Source organism: Phaethon aethereus, assembly GCF_964289735.1.
Source record: "Phaethon aethereus genome assembly, chromosome: 1".
Lineage (NCBI taxonomy): Eukaryota > Metazoa > Chordata > Aves > Phaethontiformes > Phaethontidae > Phaethon > Phaethon aethereus.
Genome location: NC_138575.1, coordinates 221,849,237 through 221,875,697, shown reverse-complemented (window position 1 = coordinate 221,875,697; position 26,461 = coordinate 221,849,237). Strand labels below are relative to the sequence as shown.

At 54.3% G+C, this 26,461-nt stretch overlaps 1 protein-coding gene across 1 annotated transcript in view; it reads right to left on the bottom strand.

Annotated features, from left to right (window-relative positions):
* CHRDL2 (chordin like 2) overlaps positions 1-18,693 on the bottom strand; it is a 28,747-nt gene extending 10,054 nt beyond the window's left edge. The window contains exons 1-7 of the mRNA XM_082014112.1: positions 17,533-18,693; positions 8,434-8,546; positions 7,881-7,974; positions 6,953-7,095; positions 3,362-3,455; positions 2,161-2,216; positions 655-823 (exon numbers count right to left, since the gene is read on the bottom strand). Of these exons, the coding sequence (XP_081870238.1) occupies positions 655-823; positions 2,161-2,216; positions 3,362-3,455; positions 6,953-7,095; positions 7,881-7,974; positions 8,434-8,546; positions 17,533-17,614 (751 nt within the window). The 5' untranslated portion in view covers positions 17,615-18,693. The remainder of the gene's footprint in view (positions 1-654; positions 824-2,160; positions 2,217-3,361; positions 3,456-6,952; positions 7,096-7,880; positions 7,975-8,433; positions 8,547-17,532) is intronic.
* Positions 18,694-26,461: the final 7,768 nt, after the last annotated feature.

The following is a 26,461-nucleotide window of genomic DNA, read 5'->3' as shown; positions in this document are numbered from 1 at the left end:
GTGGGGGCGAGTGGCAAGTGTGGGCAGGACCTCACCTGCCTCCAAGCCTCTGCAAGCCCAGGGTCTTTCCGAAGCTGTCATGGGCATGAAGCACAGTGAAGAGTGCCACCTGCTGACTCCTCCATGAAAATTTTTGGAGGTCCCAAAATTTCCTCCAGGGCTTCACCTCCAAGGACTGGAAAGAGCCCTTCTGGAGAAACAGTGGTGGGAGACCCCCCAAGGGGAGGAGGCATCTGTCTTTTCTCCTTTGGCTCCATGGGGTTGCCTCCTCATCTTGCTTTCCCACCTTCCTCCAGGAGGAAGACCACAGCACTGGGACAGACCCAGCACATGGCAGGTAGGTGCAAGGAGGAACATCCTGTCCCTCTGCTGCACTATCCCAGGAGGACCATGTGGAGTCTTCCAGCTGAGCACCTCCCTTCCTAGATCTCCAAAACACCCCAGGGACCAATCTTCTTCCAACCCTTTTTGGAAAGTGGTAGATTCACACAATCAAGAGGCTGTGGGCCACCAGGCCTGAGATAGCTGCGTAAGGCTGGCTGTGGAGGAGTGGTAAGTAGGACTTGGTGGTGGAAAGCTGCTGCTGAAATAGATTCCCTGGAGAATTCAAAGTCCTGGAGAAGTCACCTTAGGCCTGGCCCCTCCATCCCTTACCTTTCTTGTGCTTCTCTTTCAAGACGATCTTCACAGTGGTGCCACCTCCTCCCTTGGGTTTGAAGCTCCTAGGGATGAACTCCAGGGAGGAAGTGAGAACAGTGGATGCGGTGGCTCCAGGTGGCTTCCTTCCCATCGCCTCCCCCAAGCACTGGTCTTGTGAGTGCCTCTGTGAGCAGTCAGAGAAAAGAAGGGGACTCAGATCCAGGCAGTTGGGTTGTTCTCACTCCAAAGCACATTGGAAGAAGCCACGTAGTGTCCTGCATACCTTCCACCAGCAGTGGAAGGTCCAGAGACCACAGGGATGAGCAATGAATGACCCAGGAGCCATCTCAGTGCCTGCAACCACCTAAGGGATGCTGAGCAGTTTGTGTCAATGTCCCACACCAACGTCCTCCCTATGCTGCATGGGGGTCACTCTCATTGGGGCAGCACCCTTCTCATCCCACACTCAACCCAATGCCCTCAGGTGAGGTCCTACATCACTGACACAGCCACGGAAATGGGCTGGTCTTTTCTAGATGCCTGCTGGGAAACTGAGGACCAACATCCGTGCAACCCAACCCGGATCAGAGAGGTAAGGACAGGCCGTGTCCTTGCCCTCTCACCCGGTTGGCACCAGGAGGGTTGGGGTGGGGGTGCCACCCGGCAGGACTGAAATCCCGGGAACATCCTGGGCTTCCAAGAGCAAACTGCTGGCACAAGACATGCAGCACAAAGGGTCCCCTTGTGTCTATTTTGGAGGTTTTATAGGTGGTTGGAGGTGTGACGCTGGCGTTTCACCCAGCAGTATGGAAAAGGGCAGGGCCGGGATCTGTAAGTGACCTAATCCCACAGACCTGGCATGGGCCACCCAACTCTGAAATATCACCGTGAATCCACCCTCGGCAGCCAAGGAGTCACTTTTTCCTTGCTGGGGCTGCCGATACAAACAGCCTGGGGAAAGCATGCTGGTGGCCAGCTCCAGCGCTGGCTGCTCTGTGGGAGCTGTGACTGGGAGGCAGAACATCTTTGAGGCCAGGGTGGAGAGGAGACACCAGTTCCTGAAGCCAAAGTCCCCAAAGAGAGATTTGGGCCATCTGACTATGCGTAAGGGTTGCATCTGGCTGTCGGTCAACTCTGAGCCTGCTCTGTCCATGTTCCTCAGCTGTCCTAGTCTACTGACCAACCTCAGGCAGGTTGGCCAACAAGAAGTGACCAAGATTTCCAGTTCCCACAGGTCTTTTGCTCTTCCAGACATCAGAGAAGACAAGAGTCTTTCCCTGGTGGTCTGAGGTCTCAGCCTATGCTGAAAGCCCTCACCTAAAGTCAACTGATAGACATGTTTCGTCTGCAAACCAGGTGTCCGTGGTTCTGCTGTCCAAGGAACTGATTGCCCTCCTAGAGCTGCTATGGGCCATTTTTTTGTAGAATACTACGGCCAAGGCCAAATGGCTTGCTTTGAGCTGTTTAATGGGGCTGTGCTAGAAGCAATAATCTGAGTTTTAAAATGCAAACGTCACGTACAACACCTCTGTTTAACTGCAGGGGTTCCTCTTCCGTGGACTTCTCATAGGAGCCATCTGCAAGGAAAGAACATTATCCTGTGAAATGCAGCAGGGATGGATGATGATTTGCTTTCTGGGGTCCAGCTGACTACCACCAGCTCTCTTCAGGGTGCTGCCCCACTTGCAAGGTCTGGAGAGAGAAGAGCTTCAAATATGCATTTCACATCACCCAAAGCAAATGGGAGCCACACCCCAAAAACCCTTTTATCCCCACTGACTATTAACAACAGCTCAGCTCCATGAAAGGCCTTGTAGACTTCTGAAGTTAGGTGTCATGAAAACACTCCAGAGATAGAGTATGAGGTGATGGGGATGATTGAAAAGAAATCCAAAGACATTTCTCACCAAGTCAATGACATGCCCCAGTGGCACCTAAGAAAACTGGTGAAAAGAAAGAAAAAAGAAAAGAAAGAGAGAGAGGAACACAAATTGCAGAAGGGGAGAGTTTGGAGGAAGCACCTGGAGGAGGTCGTTCTGTGTCCATGGCCAGGAGATCACCATGGCCTTCCAGCTTCATAAATATTTCTCATATAAAGAGTCATTTTATGCTGTGTCTTCATTGTCAGCAGGGTGTGAACCTGCCCATTGGCTCTTGAGCCTGTCTCATCTGGAGACGTGGAGCTTGATTCTCTCTTCACTCTCCCAGTTATGAGTCAGAGGAAACAGCAGCAAATTCAAGAGTTTCTCCCCCATGGAGAGCTGTGGGAATGAAACTCAGCCATGCTGTACTGGGGAGGAAGCGGGGTTTTCCCTGACTGTCCTGGAAACTTCCCTGGAGCAACAGTAGCATGCACCATCTTTACATGGTCCATACCACCATCTCCATCCTGGTGCCTGTGTGGTCTGGAGGACTTTGCCCTCCATGCAGGTCACACCTTTTGCACAATGCACCAGTGGCAGGGCAAAATGCTCAGCCCTGGCCAACATATGGGCTGCAGGAAGGCAGGACACGACTAGGTGTGGGAGGGGAAGCACGCAAGAAAAAGACTGAGCCCTCATCTTTTTGATTCCTGGTGCAACCAAGACATAGCAAGTGGCCTGATTCACAGCATAGACTTCCAAAATCCTGCTAAAGTGGCTTGAAATGGCTTGTGCCAGCTGGTGGCAATGCCTAAGTCTCCCAGCCCTTGCTCAGGGGTGGCTCCTGGGCCCCTCATTACCTTTGCAGACCCGGCAGCAGGAATCCGGCACAGTTAGGGGAGAGGAACACAACAGCTCCGGGCAAGTCACCAAGCCGCAGTAAATCTGGCCTTCCTAGGAGGGCAGGAGATTAAAAAAGCATTGTCAGCATTACCAAGGTCCGGACAGGGCTGTGCGTCCTGGCGTTGGGGTGCCAGAACCTCAAATTGCACAATCTAGCATAAATCACATAGTCCGCCCTCAAACATCACCAAACAACTGATGAAAGCTGAAAATCTGTCCCACTGCACTCTTCGTCCTGTGGGGTATAGAATGGTGGGTGGTGTCCTCTCCTAGCTCGGCTGGCCCACTGGTTGCCAGTCCACATGCTCATGAGTGGAGTGGTCTTCCCCAAAAAGGGGGAGGCAGTGCCGTGCTCTCGGGCATTGCTAGTGCTACTAGATCTGAAATAGCCACCACACGCCTGCAGACTCTGCATAACACCCACCAATTCAAAGCGGCACGAGAACTTTTTCTCTGACACCTTCCCAGGACAAGTAGTTGGAAGAGACAGGTGGAAAAGAAAAGCATGATGCTGAGCCCAGACCCAGGTCCATGCCGCAGCGCTGCCCTCCCTCTGTGTTGGGTTATCTGATAACACCAGAGCCAAGCACACAAAGACGTTGGGTCCAGAGATGTGGGTGGACGCTCAGGTGTAGACCTTCTTCCACTGGCTTGGTGGTTAGTTTGGAAAACATCATCGTTGTAGTGATTCAAGCTGAAAACCATGGGCCAAGGCCAGTCCTGACCTTAGTGCATCCCAGTCCCACTTCAGTCGATGGAATTGCACCTGTTTGCTGCAGGGCTAAGTTTTTCTGCTTTGCAAAATGGTAAAAAAGGATGTTCAGTAGCCCAGAAACAGCCAGACCTCAACAGCAAGGTCCTCTTCTCCACACAGCAATTTTCTTTTGGGTATCCCCAAGCTCTCTGTCAACCGAAACCAAGAGTTTCACCTTAGAAAACCAAACCACGGCAGCTTCTTCTACCACCAGGAAGCCAAGCCGTTGCACAGGGGGTATGTAGAGAAGAAAGTAAGTTTGGTAAATGAGAGGATCTGGTGGAGGTTGCGGCAAACCAAGCCCTGCTCTCCACTTCAGGGACCTCCATGGGGTCCAGACCTGCAAGGAGCAGGGTTTGGCCACACAGTCTCTTCCTTCTTTCTCCTTCTGACCGGCAGCTCGCGGCGAAGGCCTGCCTCAGGCAGGAAAGAGCAAATGTCATAAAAAGCAGGATTTATCCCAGAGGCTCTGGTCTCGGGGCGCTTTTCAAAGAGGTTTAGACCAGCTGTTCACGCAGCTGTTCCAGCAGCTGACAACATGAGACACAGCCCGGCGAGACCCTGCCGCTGCAAGGCTCCACAGCCATCCTTTTATTTTCCCCTTCGTATCCAAGGCATTACCCTGCCGAATAAACAGAGCCTGAGCAAGAGCCAGTACATCCGAGAGGGACACGCAGGTCTGCAGACTCCTGGGGATGGTGGCGGATGGGGTGGGAAAGCAGGGCCAGGTGGGCACATACAGTCAGGTTTGAGGGCTCTTTCCTGGCATTTTTCCTCAACCTGCTGGGCTGGCATCTGGTTGGGGTCCATAAGAGAGGAACCAGCCTCAAAAGCTGTATAATTTCTACATCTAAGTTATTCCTCTTGCCGCCTAGCTCCAAGGCGCGCACAAGCACTAAGGGCTCAGACCAGCTATCGTGGTATCACGGATATTTTACTACCAAGCATCAGTTGATGGTAACCACCGTGTGCATGCTCTTGACATGAGAGAAGGAGGTGGCGTGGACTCTCTCAGCCCTTTTTCTTTCCTGGCCAAGCTTAGTCAAATTATTTGCTGCAAGCAAAGCACAGATCTGTGGAGCCTGGTCCCATCCAAGGGCTCTGCACGATGGGCAGTGAAAGCCAAGTGTGCAACCCTCTTCTTTTTATGGCAGAGGCTGTAGCTGCTGCAAGCAGTTCCCCGCAGCATCCAAGTCCAGCATTGGCACTTTCTATCTCCCTTCCTCTCTCCTTCTCAAGGAGGAGGAGCTCCATTTATCTCCCAACACTCAGCTCCTGGCACGCACAGCCCCGCACTCCACACACCTTCCCCACCGCCGCTGGCCAGGCTGCCTTGCGTCTCCCGAGCAAAGCGTCAGGGTTTGGGTTTTGATATTTTTTGCAGGATCCCAGACTGTGGAAGAGGGCTGGGCAGAGTGGAGCCAAGCTCTGTCTCAGGGCATTGCTGGAGGCTCAGGGAGAAGGAACGACCCTCTGGTGCTGGCAGACAGATGGTGGATGGGCAATCCATCACGGGGATGCACGCTGAGGACGACACAGCATCCTGGCCACCGTCGCAGCCCTCAGGTAGGGCAACCAGGACCACCAATGCAGATGGGCATGCAATGGTCCTGCAAAGGTCATTGCAACTCAGCGTGAAAGGCAGACACTTCCTGCAAATGCTTTTTATAGACAGCCTGAAAAGCACATGGACAGCCCTGCTCCAGGGCACAGCTCCACGCACAATGGCCCAGAGGGCTCGTGAACACACTGCAGGGGTTTCCAGATGAGACCAGCTGCTGGTGCTTAAGCACGTCTCAGCCCTGGGTTTAGCTGCCACCTAAATCCAAGCAAGGGGGATGAAGATCACTAGGTGCCTGCCCATTGCCATCTCTGCCTGCTAGGCTCCACTGCCCCTGTCTCTCTGCTGTCATCTCCTGGCTGTGTTGGGGGGTGAGCTCCAGCCATGCAGGGCAGGAGCTGGCTGCTGGAGGCACTGCAAGTCCCCAGCACCCAACAGTGGTTGGGAGCCACCAAATCCTTTCCAGAGCTCAACTCAATCCCACCAGCTCAACACCAGGCTCAACGTCCCAAGAACTTCTGAAGCCCAAAAGCTGGCACCTCACGTCCGTGTTGCCTTGCAGGCACGCTGAGCTCCCCCAGGTTCCCCTGGCTACAAGTCCCATCTGCTCTGCAGCAACCACGTGTGCGGAAAGGCTCCCGGTTGTCCTCTCTGCTGGCCATCTGCCGTGCGATGCTGCAGTAGGGCAGGTGGGATAGCTGGATGATGCGGGGACAGCCCCAGGGCGCTGGTCCTCGCAGCAGGCAAAGGCACCTGTTGGTGTGCTCAATGGGGACAGGGCTGTCCCCCTGCCCACCCCAAGGAGCCTCAGTGGGTTCCACCCAGAAGTGGCCCATGGGATCTCCAGCGAACAACCCAGCCTTGGAGCAGCTTGTTTGTGCTGTTCCCACTGGGGAGGAGATGCAGGGGAATGCTTTGTGCTCTGACCCCAGAGCCCAGTGGACATTTGCAGCAGGCCCTGCTCGGGGTCAAGGCCAGGTAACACACCCAGGCAGAGGGGGAAGCACCCAGCTCTGCGGTGGTCCTTAGTCACTGGGCAGGGAGGACCCTGCACCATTTCAGAGGAAGCTCAACCTCCTGCGCTGATAACCTGATCCCGATGAGAAACCATCCCACCATGGGCTGGCACCACCCAATGGTCCTCACAAGGCTTTTGACCTGGTGAGACATTGTTGGGGTGCAGGAGCAGACCCCGAGCCCTCCCCGCTTCCCGTGGGCTCGCGGGTGGCTTACGGAGCAGCTGCACTGCACACACTGGTTCGGCTGGCGGCTGGGAAAGAGCTCGCTGGTGGTGAACATCTCGCCTTGCTGGTAGGTTGTCCCATTGTACTGGCAGGACTTGACGGGTGCCCGGAGGCCAGAAGGGGAATGCGGCTCTGGAGAAGAAGATGAAAAAGCAGCGGGATGAGAGCCGACCCTTGCCTGGCCCTGATGTAGCGCAGATGCTCAGCAGATTCTCCACTAGCCCAACCCAAAAGGACAAGGAGCCCTTCACACGCCACAGTTATCAGAAAGAAGTGGCCAGGACACTGCATGGCCCGCGGCCGTTTACGTGCCCAAAAGCTTTTGGAGAACGGGGCTGCCCTGATCGTGCAGAGCCCAGCACAGAGGGGAAACCTGGAAGTCTGACCTCCCAAGGTCCTGTCCCCTGCTGTGCCAGAGTAGTGACAAAGCCAGTCAAAAAACACTGGCAACTTGGGAAATAAAAAAAAAAAATTTTAAAACACACTATTTTAAATTTTTAGCTAATTGCCCATCGGAGAATCCTTTTTTATCTGACTGAATCTGATGTTGAGGGTCATTACATCTGGAGGAGGGAAAAATTCAAGAATTTTTTTTTCTGTATCCAACCCATTTTGCTGGCAAATGAGCTGAATAAAGTGCCAGCTTCCACTTTGTCCCTGAACTGTGAACTGACGCTTTGTCTGTCCCTACAAGGCCCTCAGGATGGGGGAAGAGTTGGAGAAAGAGGTCTGGTAGAGAGTCCTTGTCCATCAAAATGACATTTTGGGGGGAAGGAGCAACGCGGCCAGCCCGAGCTGCCATTGCTACCATGACCCTGTGAGCAGGGCCAGACCCAGCACCACTGCGCTGCCCCAGGCACGAGCATTCAAACGACTGCAGCTGAGCTACACCCTCTCCCCATGGGATGTCCACCTACCGAGACACCGCGGGCAGCACTGCTGGGGGTCCGTGACCGGGCTGGCGCACTGCAGAGCTGGGCACTGGATCCGGTAGCACCTGATGTTGGTGTTCTGGGGAGAGATGAAGACGGTTTGGTCAGCTACGGGTTCACCACTGCGTGAGGAGGAAGGTGTTGGATGATGGTCCCACTATTACAACAGATTGTGCTGGTGTAGCTCACACAGCGAAGGATGTCTCCATCCCTGGCTCAGACCCTGCTGTCAGCCAGCTCAGGGTCTCATCTCTCATCATCAAAGACCACCCGTGGTCCCACAGCAGTCCTGAGCCACCTCCACCCACAGCCCACCAATGCTACAGAGGCAGCTCCCTCACAAGGTCAACCCAACACCCCCAAGGGGATGTGGGGCTTCTTTAAAAGGAAAGAGCTTAATCCAACATCCCTACGGGACTGCAAAGGGCTCTTCCAGTCAAATTAGACACCAGAACCAATCTGCTTACAAGCTGCCAAAGCAACGCCCCAACACAGCAGCATCCCCACCACCTGCCGCGGCACCTCATGGGGGACGTGCCTCGGAGCAGCTGCAGCGGATGCAGTACATCAGCCCCTGCGGCTCCAGGTAGGGGTGCCAGCTCTCGCCCGGGCTGTACTTCTTGCCGTTGAAGTCACAGAACATATCCGGCCCTGCAAGTCAACCAGGAGAAGCTATGTGAGAGAAAGGGACAGTTCCTGGGAGAGCTCTCCTCCCTCCGTGATGAGATGAGCAAGGAGAGCTCCGTGCTTTCATGCTGCCCCCCATGAGTAGCTGATGGCCACGACCACCAGACACCAGACTGAATACATTTCCCAAAAGCCTTTTTTTGGCCACGATTTGTTTTTTTAGTCTGGGACCCATCTGACCAAATGGCAACTCCTCTGAGCAAGCTGGAGTCCCTTTGCAGAAAGGAGCAGAATGGGTGTTTTCCAGGCAAAAATTAGAGTTGTCACTCTAAAGTAGGTCAGTAGAAGTGTTCACTGGAAGATGGACAGGTGATTTCAGGGTGACGCTATGGGGCTGAATTTCCCCTGGGGAGACCAGAAGGGCTGGGAGTGGTGGGGGAGATATGAGAGCCTGAATTTAGGACACATTTTCACTCTTACGCAAAAAAAGAAGGAAAAAAAAAGACAAACATTTTGGAGTAGAAACACATTCTGAAGAAAAAACTTCTGCTCCCCCTAAGAGCTTCAGCTTATTCTCCCAAAGACCCCTGGCCAAGCGTTATCAGCACATGGACAGACAAGCATCAGCCCTAAGGAGCAGGACCATGGTGGCTTGCCCTATCCCACCAGGCTCAGCCCCTTGGCTCTTACTGGGCTTGTCACGGCACTGGTCTGGCTGGAGTGGGTTGAACAATGGTCTTCATTTATGGGGCTATCCATGTGGACAGTAAGACCACCTCATCCACTTTTTGCCCCAAAAAGCGCAAAACCATGTATTTTTCTATTCCTCCCTGACGCTATCATCCTAAGAAGAGCCAGTTTCCAGCCATGCTCCTGAACTGGAGGTATCTGCCCCAGAAACAATCCAGCCCTGCCTACACTGCCACAGCACAGGGAGGGACATGAGATGGTGCCCAGCACGACTGGTGAAGGAGATCCCCTTTGGAGATCCACCCTCTCCCTGGATTATAGCAGGTCCCTATCAACCCCCTCCATCTCCAAGCCCTTGGTTATACACCAACCCTTTGGCAGCATGAGGCCAGGCTGCAGCACGACCTGTGGGACAAACTGTGGCCATAATCACACCAAAAACCACAGGGTTTTGGTCAGAAAGTCCAAGTCAGTCATCATTAATGTTCAAATCAAAAAGCATCACCTGGTCCTGCAGGACTGAGCTCCAACTCCAGCTGGACCTGCAGGAACCTGGACCCCCTACCTGCTACCGCATCAGACCTCCTGCTCTCCCGTGGCCCGTCCCCAAGCCCCGACCAGCTGGAGGGATGTGACAAGGCTTAACCTCTTTCGTGAATAAGCATACGCCCGCCCATGTGTCTTATTAGCGGTTTCAGCGCTTACAGCCACACTAAAAACTGAAGGTGATTTAAAAGGTTATGTCATCAAGGGAATTTGAGGTAGTTTGGTCAATTACATTGCTTGAAGGCAGTGGAGACATTTATGCTCCTTACAGCATTTATGGGTCTTTTAAAACCTTGTGGTGCCCTGGAGATGCGGGGAGAGGGGAGATGGCTGTTTTCTGAGGCATGGTGCCCAGCTCCCGGCATGTGAAGTCGGGCAAGCTAGCAGGTGCTGACCCCGCTACGCTGCTGGAGGGACTCCTTAATGAAGAACAGAGGGTCCCCAAAACAAGCTCGGTGGTGTTCACCACCCCGAAGAAGCTAAAAACCATCCCACACGCTGCTTTGTCACCTGGGGCAACACAGCGGCTTAGAGAGCCTGGCTGGTGTTGTCCCACCTTGCCAAAGCTGGAGATGCCACCTGCTTAATGCGAGTGATTCTCCCACCAACCAGGCAAAACTCATATGAATACGCTGTGGTGGGCTGCTGTCCCTCCTCCAGCTCCTGACCATCCTCAGGTCAGGATGAACTCAAGTGATGCTCTACCATGGCCAGACCCTGTGGCCATCAGGAAGGGCTGCCCTATGGGTCTGTGATGATCCTTATGGGTCCCTTCCAACTCAAGTCATACAGGTCTGCCAGCAGCCCTGAGCTCCTCATTGAGTTGATGGCTTCAAGCACATGATTCTCCAAGTTGTACCTTCAAAGGAGGCAGCCACCAGCTGTCCAGACCACCCGGCCCAAGAGCAGCATTGTGGGGCCAGTGTTGCATCTGCAGAGGTGGAGATTTGCAATAATTTTGCAGTGGATTACATCAGAGGGACAGGCAGAGGCATTTTCCTTCCTTTTCCCTACTCAGGCCTTTACATTGTCCCCATAGCTTGCTCCAAACCTCATGACAAGTCAGCGAACCCATATTCCTGGCCATCCACGACACAAGCTTACAGCAAACCACACAAGAATGGGGAGCATGTGGCTGGAAACTGCAGAAAACCAGAAGAGAGGGAAAAAAAATCCACAAAACTGAAAAAAAAAAAAAAATCATCTTGCAAAAGGGTATGAAAATGACTTCATTTTTCCCTGCTTGCAGCATCTTCATGAATTACACTGAGGGTGAAGAAATCAAGTTGCCTTCATGTGACGCGGCTCCGCTCAGCTTGCAGGCTCCCATGCCAGTTGGCTTCTTCGTTCAAACATTTAATCACAAGTGGAGCTCTGGTTTGGGTCCAGCCCTCGAAAGCAGCCTGATTCATGTCTGCAAAGGGCCCGCTGGTAAAATTAAAGCCGACTGGCAGCGCTGGGCAGCAGCAGACACTTGTCCGCATCTCAGTAGCACTATGCCACGTATTTGGCAAGAGGCACCGGCATGTTTGGTTAAAAGCAAGCTGGGGATGGATGGAAGGAGGAGGCTTAAAAGCTGGAGGCTCTGGATCACTTTTTCCCATGCCAGGCTAATAATTTCATTTTCAGAGGTCAAACTTTGGATATTTTCCCAATTCACTCAGAGTGAAAAGGCATTTGTGGCAGTAAATTGCTCCCGTGCCGTTCAGTCTCCTTATTTATTGCGTCTTCGGCAACAGCACGCTCACAAAAGTCAGGTTGTTTTACTTCTCGTTTTCCAGAGAGGGCTCTTGAACTGCGGAGCAGTTTCAAGGCTGCAGTACCAAAAATCCAGATGAAGCCATCACCTTGGTTTCCTTCCTGAGGACCACGCGAACCCTGGGCCGGAGAAGACAGTGGGCCAACCTGGTCCATACCACCTTGGGGACACGATCAGAGCTTGCTGATTGCAAGCCAGAGGCTCCACACTTGGAGATGGCCCTATGGGACCTGGAAGGAAGAGCAGAGGTGGGAAGGAGCAAACACTTCCCATTGCAAACACCTCCAAGAACAGGTCCCATCTATCAGGTTTCTTCCCAAACACAAGAAGTCCCCGATACAAGACTCTGCTCTTCAGAGTACTATTATGGGTATGAACCAGAAAAAACAACTGAAAGATGTGGAAATGATTCCTCTGCTGCCCAGCAGCAAGTACTGTGGCCTCCTGCCCAGAGGAATGGTGGGAGATGCTGCAGAGAGCAACTCCTCCATGTGGGAACTACTCTGTCTTGCCCACTCTGAAGGGCTCTGCTGCGGACATAGAATCATAGAATCATAGGATTTTGGGGTTGGAAGGGACCTTTCAAGGCCATCTAGTCCAACGCCCTGCAGTGAACAGGGACATCTTCAACTAGAGCAGGTTGCTCAGAGCCTCATCCAACCTGGCATCATGGAGGAGGAAGGTTTCTCCCTGCCTCCTCATCCAACAGCCATTTGCTGAGGTGGCTCCAGCATTTTCCTGGGTGAGGACCACCTGGTTACATCCAAATCATTGAATACCCCAGGCCAGGGTCTGGGGCCAGTGGCCTGACCCAGCTCATGTCCATACCCACCTCCTGGAACTGCCCCAGCCCAACTGTCCCCAGGCATTTGGCAAAGACCAAGTTGGCACTGGACAACACCATGCTGGGGATTGCACCAGCAGCAAGAGTCTGGACACCTCTGGTCAATGCTCAAGGCTGTGCCCGGGTCCTGGTTTACTTTGGTTATCATTAATTGTCATTAATTATCATTAATTTCATCCTGGATGGCAAGGAGGGTATGAAATATGAAAGTACGAGGGGGAGGACAAAGCAAGAGAGCACTGTTACAAAGAAAAGGATGGTCTCTGGCCATGGCAGGGACAAGAAGAAGCAATCAGCTCAGGGCAAAGCCTGGAAGATTTAGGACAGGTATTGTGGGAAGCTTTCCAGCTACCAGGAGACAAACCCCAGAAGAGGCTGTCACAGAGACTCTGAGCCTGTCGTGGTTTAACCCCAGCTGGCAACTAAGCCCACGCAGCCACTCGCTCACTCCCCCCACGGCGGAACAGGGGAAAGAATCAGAAGGGTAAAAGTGAGAAAACTTGTGGGTTGAGATAAAGACAGTTTAACAGGTAAGGAAAAAGTTGCACACTCAAGCAAAGCAAAACAAGGAATTCATTCACCACACCCCATGGGCAGGCAGGGGTTCAGCCATCTCCAGGGAAGCCGGGCTGCATCACGCATAACGGTGACTTGGGAAGACAGACACCATCACTCCCAATACCCTGCCCTTCCTTCTTCTTCCCCCAGCTCTATATGCTGAGCATGATGTCGTATGGTATGGAATATCCCTTTGGTCAGTTGGGTTCAGTTGTCCCGGCTGTGTCCCCTCCCAGCTCCTTCTGCACCCCTAGCCTGCTCGCTGCTGGGGTGAGAAGGTGAAAAGGCCTGGACTCTGTGTAAGCACTGCTCAGCAACAACAAAAACATCCCTGTATTATCAACACTGTTTTCAGCACAAATCCAAAACACAGCCCCATACTAGATACTGTGTGGAAAATTAACTCTATCCCAGCCAAAACCAGCACAGAAACACTCTGTAAACGCCCTGGAGCCACATCTTCATGAGATGAAGCGACTTCAGTCCAGGGTGACAAACTGAATGGCATGGAGAAACCCCTCCTGCACTGCCTTTTGTGACGGCTGACGTTTCTTTCACATCATGAGAATGGCCTTGACACCTCTTTGGGACGTATCTCAACAGCTTTATACACCAGTCACCAATGAGATGCCATCCTGCATCTTCACGACCTGCTCTGGATCCAGTGGGAGACCATGAGCCAAGGGGAACCACAGCCTCCTTGTTGAACCATCACACTAGCCAATGTTGATCAGACCACCCCCAGACATCTCCTGGCCTCAGACACAGACAAGTCCCCTCAGGCCAGCATGTCCATGAGACCTGTTCCTTTGAAGGTCTCCCACCCACTGACACAGCTCGTTTGAGCCAGTTCCTTGCAACTCTCCACATTGGCAGCAGGCTGTGAGGACAAGGACATCCCCATGGGTTTCCCAACATGGTGTGACGTGTCCCACTGCCTGGACACTTTGACCACGGCTGAACCAGGGGCCAAAACAGGTCAGATGTTCTCCTGCAGATATCCCGAGCACAGCAGCAGGAACCAAGGTGAGCTGTTAAACTTGCACACGTGATGGCTACTGAAATACCATGTTCTGCTGCCAAACCCTCCTTTGGCTCAGGCTCAACCGTGCTCACTTCACCTGCCTCTGGATGTAGGGACTGACGCTCAACAAAGTCAAGCCACAGCGCTTGACCCTACCCCTACATCCCCCACTCCCACGTCAGGGTTCCCCAGATCTGAGCAGAGCATCCTGATGGGTCACGGGAGGTTTAAAGCTGCTTTTACATCACTGCTCCATCAGCTTGGGGAACGGCTCCCGTTTGCACACCCATTACCCAGCCGGGTCTCTGCACGCCTGGGATCACCATGCATCAATCCTGACTTACACTGGGGCTCCTCTACGCTACAGGACACTGAGAAGACCCCAGAGGCACATCCCTGCTGCCAGTAGAGCCCTGACTCATGGCTAGAGAGGGCTTAATGCCCTCGCAAGACCCCAAAGCGTGGAAAGCCCCGTGCCTCAGTTTCCCTAGCAGGGACTTTCACTCCAGCTACTAAACTGGCTCCAAGAAGGATGCTACCGAAACATCCTGCAGGTCTCACCCCTCTTCTCCCTCGTTTCGTCTCATGGCGTAGGGGTTTCTCCCACCCCTGTGTCCCTGGGCGATCCCCCCCCGCAGTTCCCCGCTGAGACAGGCACGTCTCAGCCGGGCTCCCGGCCCCGACAGCTTTTTCGGAGGTCACACACCTGCCAGCCAGCGTCGCGCCGGGCAGGCAGGGGTGTGTTTACGCAAACCAGTTTGCGAGTTTTAAGAGCGGTCATAAATAAAGTGTAAAAAGCACTGTCTGGTACAGAAAGTCCAGGCGCTCCTATGACAGCCCTGTATTTATGAAAGGCTTAAAATGCAACTTAGCTGAGAAGGGACTGGTTAAAACACACCGGGCCCTTGACATGTGGCATCCTCACGGCTCCGCTCATGTCCAGATCACTTCCCACGCACTCGCCTTGCTCAGTCCTGGGCTGGGAATGTCTTCTCCAGACTTTGGGAGCCTGGAAAACTCGGCAGCTCTGCAAACGCAGCCTCATGAAGCATCCCTGAGCTTGCCAGGGTGGAGGAGCCAAGCGAAGTCCCGCACCCAGAGCATCCCCATGGGCTCTGCGAGCAGCAGATGGGGCCTCATTTCCCTCCACTCCTTCCCAAGGGGATGCTCGGTTGTCTAACGCAGGCATGCAGCCCTCCCCTCTCCCTTACCGTGGCCACCAGTAGGATTTGCTTTTCATCCCAGTCCTTCCCATCTTGCACCACTCAGTCCGTCATCACGCTGGATCCGAACTTGTAGGACAGGCAGATCCCACGAACCCCCTTTTCTCCAGGAACCACGTTAAAAAGAAATGAAATGGCAAGCTTCTGGGGAAAACCACTGCCCCGTGCCCTCCAGAGATGCTGGTGTTTAAATGCCTCCAGCCAAAACATCATTGCGTTCCACTATTGCCGCTGAATTACTCATAGTGGCCGGGCTGCATCACATTCAGCCCAGTAACCTGTGCCTCTGATATTTTTTCAGCTGAGAGTGTAAATCCCCTAAAATAGCCTGTTTCTGTGGGCAAATTCTTCTTTTCTGACTTGCCTTCAAGCCCGAGCGTTTCTGCTTCTCACCTATTTTTAGCCACAACACTGTAGGTCTCTTGGCTGATGAGCCTGCTTGTAAGTAATTTATTCCTGTCTTCATTCTCCCTGAGCGCTCGGCCCCGAGAAAAATGTGAGGCAGGGCGCTGCAGAGCTGGACGGTGGAGAAAAGTCCATGATTTGATGAGGACCTTGTCACCAAGACCCCCCTGCCCTCAGCCACGGGGCACCTGGACCTCCAGCCAAGCCCCCCACACCACGGGATGCACCCAGCGGCAGAGCCAAAGTGATGTGGAGCTGGGGGGTGATCCCGGACCTCCCTGCTCCAATCCTGCCCCTGTTCCACAGTCCCCAGCCCTTTATCACCATTATAAGTCCCAGAAACAGACCCCAGAGCTTCCTCCCAAAGCAGACAAACCCCTACTGTCCCCATTCATCATGGTTTATGCCCAATTTAGGGGCTCTGCTACCACCAGCAGGCACCTCCAAAGAGTAGACACCTCACGTAGCATCTGTTTCACCTTCTGGAGATGTCTCCATCCTCCTCTTAACCTGGGTGCCACGATTAATGCAGCCCTGGCAGAGCCAGAGAGTCAGACCCACATCCCTCGTGCAAGAAACGGATGCTGTGCTTGGAGCTCGGCGGCTTTCAATGAGCCCAGGGAAGGGAAAGGAGCCAAACTCACCCAGATTTTGCTCTCCAAGGCTCTGCACAGCCCAAATCCATCCACCTGCCTTTCTCCCCCAGCACATCCCACCGCTGGGACAAGCAATCCAGCGCTCACATTTTGGGTCCTCGCTCTAGGAGGACAATTTGCCGAGTGCCTAATGAACTGCAGCAGGCAAATCGTAAATCATCCTAATGCAGCCACCAACAAACTCTGCTGGGATTTCGGGAGATTAAAGGGGAGAATAAATGTAGGGACACCACGGGTCCTGCTCTAGTTTTCTCGGCATTCGGGTGGCTTTGCCATGCTGTAGGGGTGCCCAGCACCTGCTGGTGGGGTCCCAGTGCCTCAACCAAGTCAAACCCAATTAACTCCTGGCCCTAATTAACACCTCCAGCACCCTCCAAGCTGCTAAACAGCCCTGGCCAAGTCCTTCAAGCCTTTTTGTACAAGGAAGTGCTGAACCTCCCTTCCTTTCCCCATCCCAAATCTTACCTGCCCCAGTCTGGGAGCAGAAGCAGGAGAGAACAAGGGATGGACATGGAGATGGACAAGGGATGGACATGGAGGTGGACCAGGGATGAACAAGGGATGGACATGGAGATGGACAAGGGTTGGACATGGAGATGGACATGGAGATGGACACGGGATGGACATGGAGATGGACGTGGAGAAGGACAAGGGTTGGACATGGAGAAGGACAAGGGATGGACATGAAGATGGACATGGGATGGACATGGAGATGGACGTGGAGATGGACATGGAGATGGACAAGGGATGCACATGGAGATGGACCAGGGATGCACATGGAGAAAAGCCCCCTGCTTTGGCCTGGGTGGGGTCATTTCCCCAAATTGCCCATGTCCCCGTCCACCCTCGGAAGGGAGACGCATCCGTGGGGGGTGGGGTCTGTGCGGGGGAAGGGCTGCAATTCAAGCCCCTGCCCTGAGTGATTTCTAGCCCGCGGGAGGGGGGGGGCCAGACCTTCAGCACGTCCCTGTCAGCTCACGAAACCCCACAGCCCCCTCACCAGAAGGCAGCGGTGTGCTCGGAGCTGTACATCCCCTGAAAGCAGCCAGGGACAGCAGCGGGTGGAGGGGGGACACAGCCACGTCCCCAACGGTGCAGGATGGGGAACCCGGCTGGCTTGCGTGGCCTGGGGTATCCTGGTCACGGAGGACCGGCACCTGCCACGGCTAGGAGCCTCCCCCTGCCCCTAGCCATGCCCGCAAAGCCCCCCTGCAACTTCTTGGGGACCGCCGCCATGGGGAAACTGAGGCACAGGGGGGACCCAGCGCAGCCGGGAGGGGAGCGGGGAGTTGGGGGGCGACTTACGAGCCCGGGCTCGGCTCTCGGAGGCGAAGAGGAGCAGCAGGCACCGGAGGAGGAAGGCGAGGGGACCCGCCCCGGGGAGCATCGCAGCCCGACGATCGGCGCCCGGGGGCTTCCGTCCCGGTGCCCGGGGGTGCTTCGGTCCCGGTGCCCCGGGGTTGCCGCTGCCCGCGATGTCCCGGTGCTGGTCTCAATGCGGTGCTCGGTGATGCTTCGGTCCCGGTGCCGGTGTCCCGCGGTCTCGGTACCGGTATCGGATGCCTCGTGGCTGGGGTCGGTGCCCGGGGCTGCCGGTGCCCGGGGCTGCCGCGGTGCCGGTGCCCGGAGGGGCTCGTCTAGCTCCGATCAAAGGCGCCTCCTTTAGAGAGAGCCGAGGAGTTTGTTTGTTGGTATTAAAGGCGGAGATGGGGGGGGGGGGGTAGACCCGCAGGGTGGGTTTTTGTGTTGGGTTTGGGGTTTTTTTTTTTAATTATAATTATTTTCCCACTTTTTTGGGGGGTGTTTTAGGAAATTCCTCGGCGGCGGGAGGGCGGAGGGAGGGCGGGCGGGCGGGCGGGGGGGTGCGGGAGCCGCAGGTTTAACCCCTGCCTCCCCGCAGCCTGGCCGGGGCTCCGCGGGGTGCCTGGAAGGGCTGGGCCCATCCTGGGCTGCTGTAAGCCGGGAGGTGACACTAACGGGGTATATCACACACACACAAAGCCCGGCTGCACCCCTTCTCCCTGTTAAGCTCCACCTGGCTCTGAGATGCTTGAGACCCCCCCGGGAGAAGTTTAAACCCCCTCACGCTTGGGGTCGAGCCCACACAGATGCATCTACCCCACCCCGGGGTGAAGCCGGCCCTGGCACAGCCCGAGCCCAGGCCACCCCGGGCACCCCGTGCTCCGCGCGGGGCAAAGCAGAAATTCGGGCTGCAGCCTCTCCTCGCAGGGCTCTGCTCCATCACCGAGGTCCCCCAGTGCCCTGAATTTCTTCCCAGTAAATCCCAGCTCCCTTCCCAGTGCCACGGGCTCCTTCCCGGGACAGTGGGGTGCAGCTATCCCCCCTGTACCCACAGCACGCAGGGGCAGAGGTTTCAGCGAGACAAAGCGGTCGAGCTCGCTCTCTCCGCCAGCTGCTTTACATTCCTCCAGCTGCATAAAGCCATCTTAAATGACCAGCGTAGCCCCTGCCTGCAGGACCCCCCCTTGGCCCCAAGCCACAATCCCAAATCCTCCTCCCGCCACCCCAGCAGAAGGAAGAGCGGTGATGGCACCTCAGCTGCCCTTCATCTCCGCAGCATGGAGCTGCTGGGCATGAAACACTGTCAGTTGGAAAGCCACCGGTCACGCAGTCACCCCTGGAGAAGCTACTTCGCCTCCAGACACGTTGCTCCTGTTCCCGCTGCTCCCCAGATCTGGCACGAAGTGGTCCAGCTCCGGCTGCCAGCCCTGCTCTGCCTGTCAGCTTTCTGCTCTCCAGGACCCTCATGGAGAAGTTGGGCAGCACCGGGTCCTCCCTGAGCAGCCGCGTCTGCTCAGCAGCACTGCTTCCCATGGCCAAAATAACCCAGGGCCACCGGTCCATCATAGAGATAGGTTTCTGCAGCTTCCTTAGACCCCCAAGGCCAGATTTTGTGTCAGGTTTTACCCATTTCTCTTGCTCCACCTTCACAGCTCATTCTTCCAGGGCTGCTTAGAGCATGACACCTTACTAGCACAAGAAACAGAGGCTTTAACGCAGTGCTGAACACCTTTGTGCCTGGGCAGGCTTGGATGGAGGTCCCAGACTTTGCAGGAGCCCTGGGCTTCTCCTTTGCAAATGGCTTCATCTCTACACCAGGGTCTCTCTCTTCCCCTCATCTCCTTCAGCTTCGTCACATCACTGGCCAGGGAGAGACTGTCATCACCTGCGGTCCCTTTGGCACCAGGTGACCAGAGATCTCCTCCATCAAACAAGCTATTTATTTTCCTCCATTAATTCAAGCTCAGGATTGGGCTTTCCAGGGTGTGAGATCTTTGCGCCCAATGCCAACCCACTTGAGAGTGGCACCAAGCCACCAGCCTGCCAACAGCTCCAAGGTGGCCCCAAAGCCCTAATCCTGGTCACAGCAGCCACGTGCCCCATTTGGTTCAGAGAGGAAAACAGTCAAGGGGAATTTCTGCAGCAAAAACTCTTCTTTCCATCCATCTCTTCTTTCCATCTCTCTCTAGCCCTGCCTCAGGAGCCAAACTCATCCCCCTGTACCAAACCATGTCTGCAGGTGCCTGTTCCTGGAGCTGGATATGAGGGAAATCTTCTGTGTAATAAGAAACCTGTTCTAATAACACTTTAAATCACCATCTTTGTTATTTTCTCTTTCAGCTGCTGAGCACAAGAAGTCAAGACGCATTTCTGCAGACTCATGGGCTGAACGCATCTTTCAGGAAGATGGTGGCGATCACCGAACCATGGCTAGCAAATGCAGACGAGTTCTCACCCCACCATGAGTCTCCCGTACGGGAATATCTGTGATCCTCAAAAAAGCAGCGCCCTGTGCGCAGAGCAGGAGACAAAGCTGGGTCTTGTGCAGGGATCGTCACAAGTCTACTTGTTTACAAGCTCTAAAAATAATTTTATCGCTCAGTGCCCTCCCCTGCAAACTGCGAGCATGATTCCGTTGAAGGACCAAGTCACTACAGGGGAACGTAGGAGCCCATAACCCAGGGCTGCTCTGCACATCATCTGGCACCCACTGCCTACAGAAAGCACAAGCAGTGCCGTTGCTGCTGCATTTCAGAGCTAACCGAAGCAACCCTGACATGGCCACACAACTTCAAGACAAACTACAAGGCTGGTTTTTAGAGAAGGCAGCAACATAACTTGTGGATTACAGCACCTGATGTGTCACAGCAACCCAAAGCCCGGGATGATCCACGCTGCCCACTTCTCCTCTGAGCGATGGGTCGGAACCCCTGCAGCCTCCATGTAGGTCTGGGATGGGGACGTCCCATGCTGTGTATGCAGGATCCACATTTTTTCCCTGCCTTACTATCCCCGCTGTGTTATCTGTGTGCTGACAGCTCCATGCCTCTGCGCAGTGCAGATTCACACCGGCCAGGTTCAACTCACCCAATGGTCCCAGCTTCTCACCATCTAACTCAGCTTCCCAGAGAGGTGGTAGATGCCCCGTCCCTGGGAACATCCCAGGTCAGGCTGGACGGGGCTCTGAGCAACCTGCTCGAGTTGAAGATCACAGAATCATAGAATCTTTGGGTAGGAAGGGACCTTTCAAGGCCATCTAGTCCAACCCCCTGCCGTGAGCAGGGACATCCCCAACTCGAGCAGGTTGCTCAGAGCCCCATCCAGCCTGACCTGGGATGTTTCCAGGGATGGGGCGTCCACCACCTCTCTGGGCAACCTGGGCCAGGGTTTCACCAGCCTCAGTGTCAAAAATTTCTTCCTTAGATCTAGTCTAAATCTCCCCTCTTTCAGTTTAAAGCTGTTACCCCTTGTCCTGTCGCTACAGGCCCTGCTAAAAAGTCTGTCCCCATCTTTCTCCTCAGCCCCTCTCAGCCCTGGCAGCTGCAGGAAGGTCTCCCCGGAGCCTTCTCTGCTCCAGGCTGAGCCCCCCCAGCTCTCCCAGCCTGTCCTCCCAGCAGAGCTGTTCCAGCCCTCGGAGCGTTGCTGGGGCCTCCTCTGGCCCCGCTCCAGCAGGTCCATGTCTCTCCTGTGCCGAGGGCTCCAGAGCTGGATGCAGCACTGCAGGGGGGTCTCCCCAGAGCAGGGCAGAGGGGCAGAATCCCCTCCCTCACCCCGCTGGCCACGTGGCTTTGGGGGCAGCCCAGGACATGGTTGGCTTCTGGGCTGTGAGTGCACATTGCCGGCTCCTGTCCAGCTTTTCACCCACCAGGACCCCCAAGTCCTTCTCCATGGGGCTGCTCTCCATCCCTTCACCCCCAGCCTGTGCTGATACCAGGGGTTGCCCCGACCTGGGTGCAGGACCCTGCCCTTGGCCTTGTTAAACCTCACAACATTCACACGGACCCATTCCTTGAGCTTGTCCAAGTCCCTCTGGATGGCATCCCGTCTTTGCTGGGGGGTTGGACTAGATGACCTTGAAAGGTCCCTTCCAACCCAAACTATTCTATGGTTCTATGATTCCCTTGTTTCACTGCTTCACTCATTTCCAGCTCCCTGCAAATTTTGCTAGCAATGCCCCTCTATTTTCTTCTCATGCCTCGATAAAGATATTAAAGGGGTTTGGGTAAACAGCAGGCTCCTTCCAGCTCCCACCAGGAACAGCCGGTACCTCCTCTCCCAGCTCTTCCCTTGCACAAGGCAGACTTGAAAAGCCCATTTGTAGTGTAAGTCTGTGGGTAAGTTATGAAAGTGCTTAGAAAAATGGGGATGCAAAGCCCAAGTCAATGAAGTTATTTTGCATCTCTGCTGTAAGAGCAACAGCTGAATTCAGGACTGTAGATCCTGGCCCCGCATCAGGGCTAAAACTTATGGGAAAGTTCAGCCATGTCCTAAGTGCAGACCCAGGAAATAAAGGCCAGCCTTGTCAGGAGGAAGGTGCTGTGTTACATCTCTGTTGCATCTCATAAAGAATACATTCACCCTTTGGCAAAAACGAGGCTCTTTATCATCATCTGCGAAGGAATCCGGCTGACAGTTCAATACTGCCAACGTCAATCCATCTGGGATCATGAATCAGGCTCCAAAAACCATGGGATTGGCTTGCAAATAATAAAACTTGGGTCCTTTTTATTTGCCTTCTGGTTCCTGAGCCTTTAGGTCAAACTCGCTTCATGTTTTCTGGGCAATCGAGAAAAGGAGACGATTCCTTTTTTTATTTTTTTTCGAATGAAAACTGAGATTCTCCTGCAAACTACTGAATAAACAGAATGGGCTCCAATAACATCCCCAGCCATGCAAGCCTCGTGGCAGGACCGTGAGCTGGCCAGACTGCAGGCTGGAGGAGCTGGCTGCGCACCTCTCCTTTCCCTGGAAGTTTGTAGCCCAGTATCCCTGACGTTTCATCCGACACACGGCTGCGGGCCAGGAGAAACGCACATGCGAGGGCTGCCAGCTGTAGGCGATGGAGTTGGAAATCTGCAGGACCATGAACCGTTGCACGCCGGACTAAAGAAATCTGGCTGCAGGAGTGAGACCTGTCCCAGGGACGGGGGAGCTGCTGCCTCACTTGACATCGGGCTGCAAAAACACGTAGCCTGATGTGGTTTCTTCTGCTCGTGCATGAAGGCTGCCTGTCCTGGGGAACACAGGAGTAAATCCTGATTATCAGCCATCCCGCAGTGAAAACCACAGTCCCCGTTCAAGCACCGCAGCCACGGACCCTCAGCCAGCTACACAAGCTGGCACCGACCTCCTTTCATTAAGCAGGGAAAATCACCTCCCATGAGGGGATTCTCCTTTTTTTTTTAAAAAAAAAAAAAAAAAGCACAGGCTGTGGCATAAGACCCTGAGCAACACCTCAGGGGAATCACAGCCTCGTGGGAATTGTGGCCAGCGGGAGGGCAGATCCGCTGGCACACGAATTTGGGGATGCCCAACACAGAGGCAAGATTCCTGCTGTAACTCCACGGTCTTCCTCCATCCCATTGACCATTAGTGACCGTGTCCTTTATTTTTGGCATGCATTTGAGGAGGAGTCAATGCATCCCACATCAGCATGCCAGAGGTCCAAGCTAGAGTCAGTGGAGATGGAGATGGGCGTGAAATGGGATGATGCCTCTCTGCCATATTCTGCAGGGTATGGCTAAATTAAGCAAAATATGTATTTTTTTTGTGCCACAACGTCACAAAACTCCCATCATAAGCCTGGAGCCTCGTGGGTTTCTTCTCCTTGCCTGGGGATTTGAAAGCTTGTTCATGCCAATTCTGTAGAGAGACACAAGCTCATGGTACTTCCCCAGCCTCCAGCTCCAGCGCAGCCTCCCAGGAGGGCAAGAGCTGTATCTTGAAAGCCTCCCAAGAGCAGAAGACATGCCACCAACGCTGGCAGTCCAGCCTGAGCCTTGCTGCAGAGTTCAAACAGGGCTGAGGCGCAGCCCCAACTGTTCTCCTCTGTCTGCTTTCCCACACCACCTTGTTTCGGTGGGTTTTATCCCTCCTTCCTACTGCCCTCCTCAAGGAAGGGTCTTGTCACTTTTGTCACTTCTACATTGCTCCGCCGTTGTACTCCCTCTCTCTGCAGAAGGATGTTGTCCTGCTCAGAGAGCATCAGCCACAAGCTGGATACCCTGAAAATGCTTCCTATCAGCCCTTTTCCTATTTGTGTCTCTTTTTGGCGTTTCCAGCAGGCAGCAGCTATGAATTCTCCTCCAAATCCAAGATTTCCAATTCTTGTCCAAATCCATCTGTGGCCACCACAGAGAAGTCGGTCTCCTCCACCTCTCAAAGCCTTGAGCCACACATGGGCTGTGCAGGAGCGTAAGACTCCAACCCCTGGCCCATCCTGCTCCACAGCCCTTTTCCCTGTAGGCACCAGGAGGTTGAGAGGGACATTTGGATAATTGGGGCTGATGGCTTGGGTGGCTCTGTTCCCCACTGGTCCCTCAGGACACCAGGCAGAGATGGACAGCTGGATAGGGAGGCAAAACATCTCTCTCCGAGCTGAAGAGTCAGTCTTGCCTCCCTGCATGATGCCCCAGGAGCTCCTCTCACCACTGGCCCTGCAGCTCCAGTCGAGGTGGGAAGAGGAGAGCTGGCAAGGATGCTTCAGGCTGAGCCTTGGCCTGTTTTTAAGCTGTTCCTTCTCATGCATTAAACCAGCGGTGGCATAATGCTGTAATTCACAGCAGTGAAACCACGGGAGAGGAGCTACCTCCTTCCCACGACGTGACAGTGTAAGCCTTGAGCTCCTCGGTAGGCTCCTTGCAGCCACCTCTGTAGCTGGTGTCCTGCGCCGCCTCGACCCAGGGCCTGGCTTTGGTTCAGTGATGGCAGGAGACGTGCCTGCAAGCGAGAAGTCAGCATTGAATGTCTCCTGGAGCTGCGAGGAGACACCTCGCCTGCAAGCAGTCAGCACCTCCTCGCGACACAGCAGCTCGGGGAAGCTGCCTCCGGCTGCAATTCCAATACAGACATCACCTTACACAGCATCTGATTCCCTGCTCCCACCCTCATCAACGCTGGCAAGAGCTCCTCCCGAAGGTCTCTTGAAGGCAACTGTGTTTAGGGGACGTTCAAGCAGAGGGTTCACCGTGGAGCAGTCCCAGAGACTGCTCTGCCCAATGGACCATGCGTGAAATTCAGCCTCGCTCAGGAGCTTTATCACGTCTCACACCACACCTCGAGCTACGAAGGTTGTCTACAGAGCACGTTACCTCTCCTGACTCATGCTCTGGGGAAAGGAAGGAGCAGCCTTTACATCTATCACCCTACAGTGATCTAACAACCGTGGGAGAGAATACCTGCAGGACTCGTGCTGGAGGTAACGGTCATTTCTTAGAGCACCTTGAATGCAAAGTGCATTCCCAAGGGCTTTGCGGAGTTGCGACAGGATCTGGGCAAGCCCTGCGAGAGCACATGCCAGGTCTGGGTTGCCACCATCTGAGAACGTCTGTTCCCCATGCAAACGGCCATAGCTACTGCAGGCAGCAGTTGTTTTTGCATCCGAGTGCTGGAGGACTTTCAAGAGCTCTAAAGCTTCCACCTTTGGGGGCTTAAGGCAGTCAATGACTGACGAAGCTTAAAAACATAATTTGCCAATGGAACCATGTAGTCCAACCTGAGATGGAAAATCCAGTGATTTTTTTGGCATCTGAGCATCTTGTCAAGCACCAGACCAACACATGGTAAATAGTCTATAATCAGGGCAAACCAGCAATATAGAGAGGACAGTGAGTAAGAGATTCCTCTCCAGGGATGGAGATCAGCAACCAAATAGGAGAGAGGGGTGAAGAGAAGCTGGGCAAAGCAAGGGGGAAGGACAGAGAGGAAAAATGGGGGAGCGCAATGCCATGGACCTGTCCATATCTTCTGTCTCTGCTGTGATACATCCCCACCTGCACCCCATGGCAAGTGTCTGGCCAGGGCCGGCATCATCGCTGGCAGGGCCACAAAGAGAACCGGTGGCAGCAAAATTCTGCCAGCTCCTCGGCAGAGATGAGGAGTGGAGAAGCGTACCCCGGCAGGCTGGGCAAGGCAGAGGTTTTGGCTTAGGTGCTGGGATGCGAGGCTGGAGGATTGCATGGGCTTAGGATACCCTCTGCAGGCCAGCGCTGAGCTCCGCACGTCCCAAATTGTAGTATCACAGAATTTGGGTTGGAAGGGACCTTCAAAGATCATCTAGTCCACCTCCCTGTCATGGGCAGGGACATCTTCCACTAATCAGGTTGCTCAGAGCCCTGTCCAACCTCATCTTGAACACTTCCAATGATGGGGCGTCCACAACTTCTCTGGGCAACCTGTGCCTGTCTCACCTCCTTCATCATAAAATATTTCTTCCTTATGTCCAGTCTAAACCTACCCTCTTTCAGTTTAAAATCGTTGCCCCTTGCAGGGGGTTGGGTTGGATGACAAGCTGGAAACACGAAAACCAAGCTCTGTCCAGGGTGGGCTGGATGTGCAGGAGTAATTTGGCTGAATGGAAGGCAGGGATGCCTTTCCAAATCCGCTGTCACTAGGACACCTGCAGAGAGCTAAAGCTCTGCACGGAGGCTTGTCCCACGAGTGGCTTTGGTGGGGAACCATCTCCTCTTCCCGTGTTCTCTGTTCCTCCACGAGGGCTCCCCGGGCCCCAGCTCCCAGGCCAGGCTGATCCCCGGGAGCAGGCAGCTTTGTGGGGGGCCAGGGCGTCCGTGGGAATAATGTGCCCCATCTGACTCAGTCTAGCAGCAGCATCTACAGGACAGGCACCCGAACTGCTGGACTAAGTCCAGTCCCAGCACCAAACCACTGCATCCTTCACGTCGCCATTCGTCTTAATAAAGTCACTACAATTCTT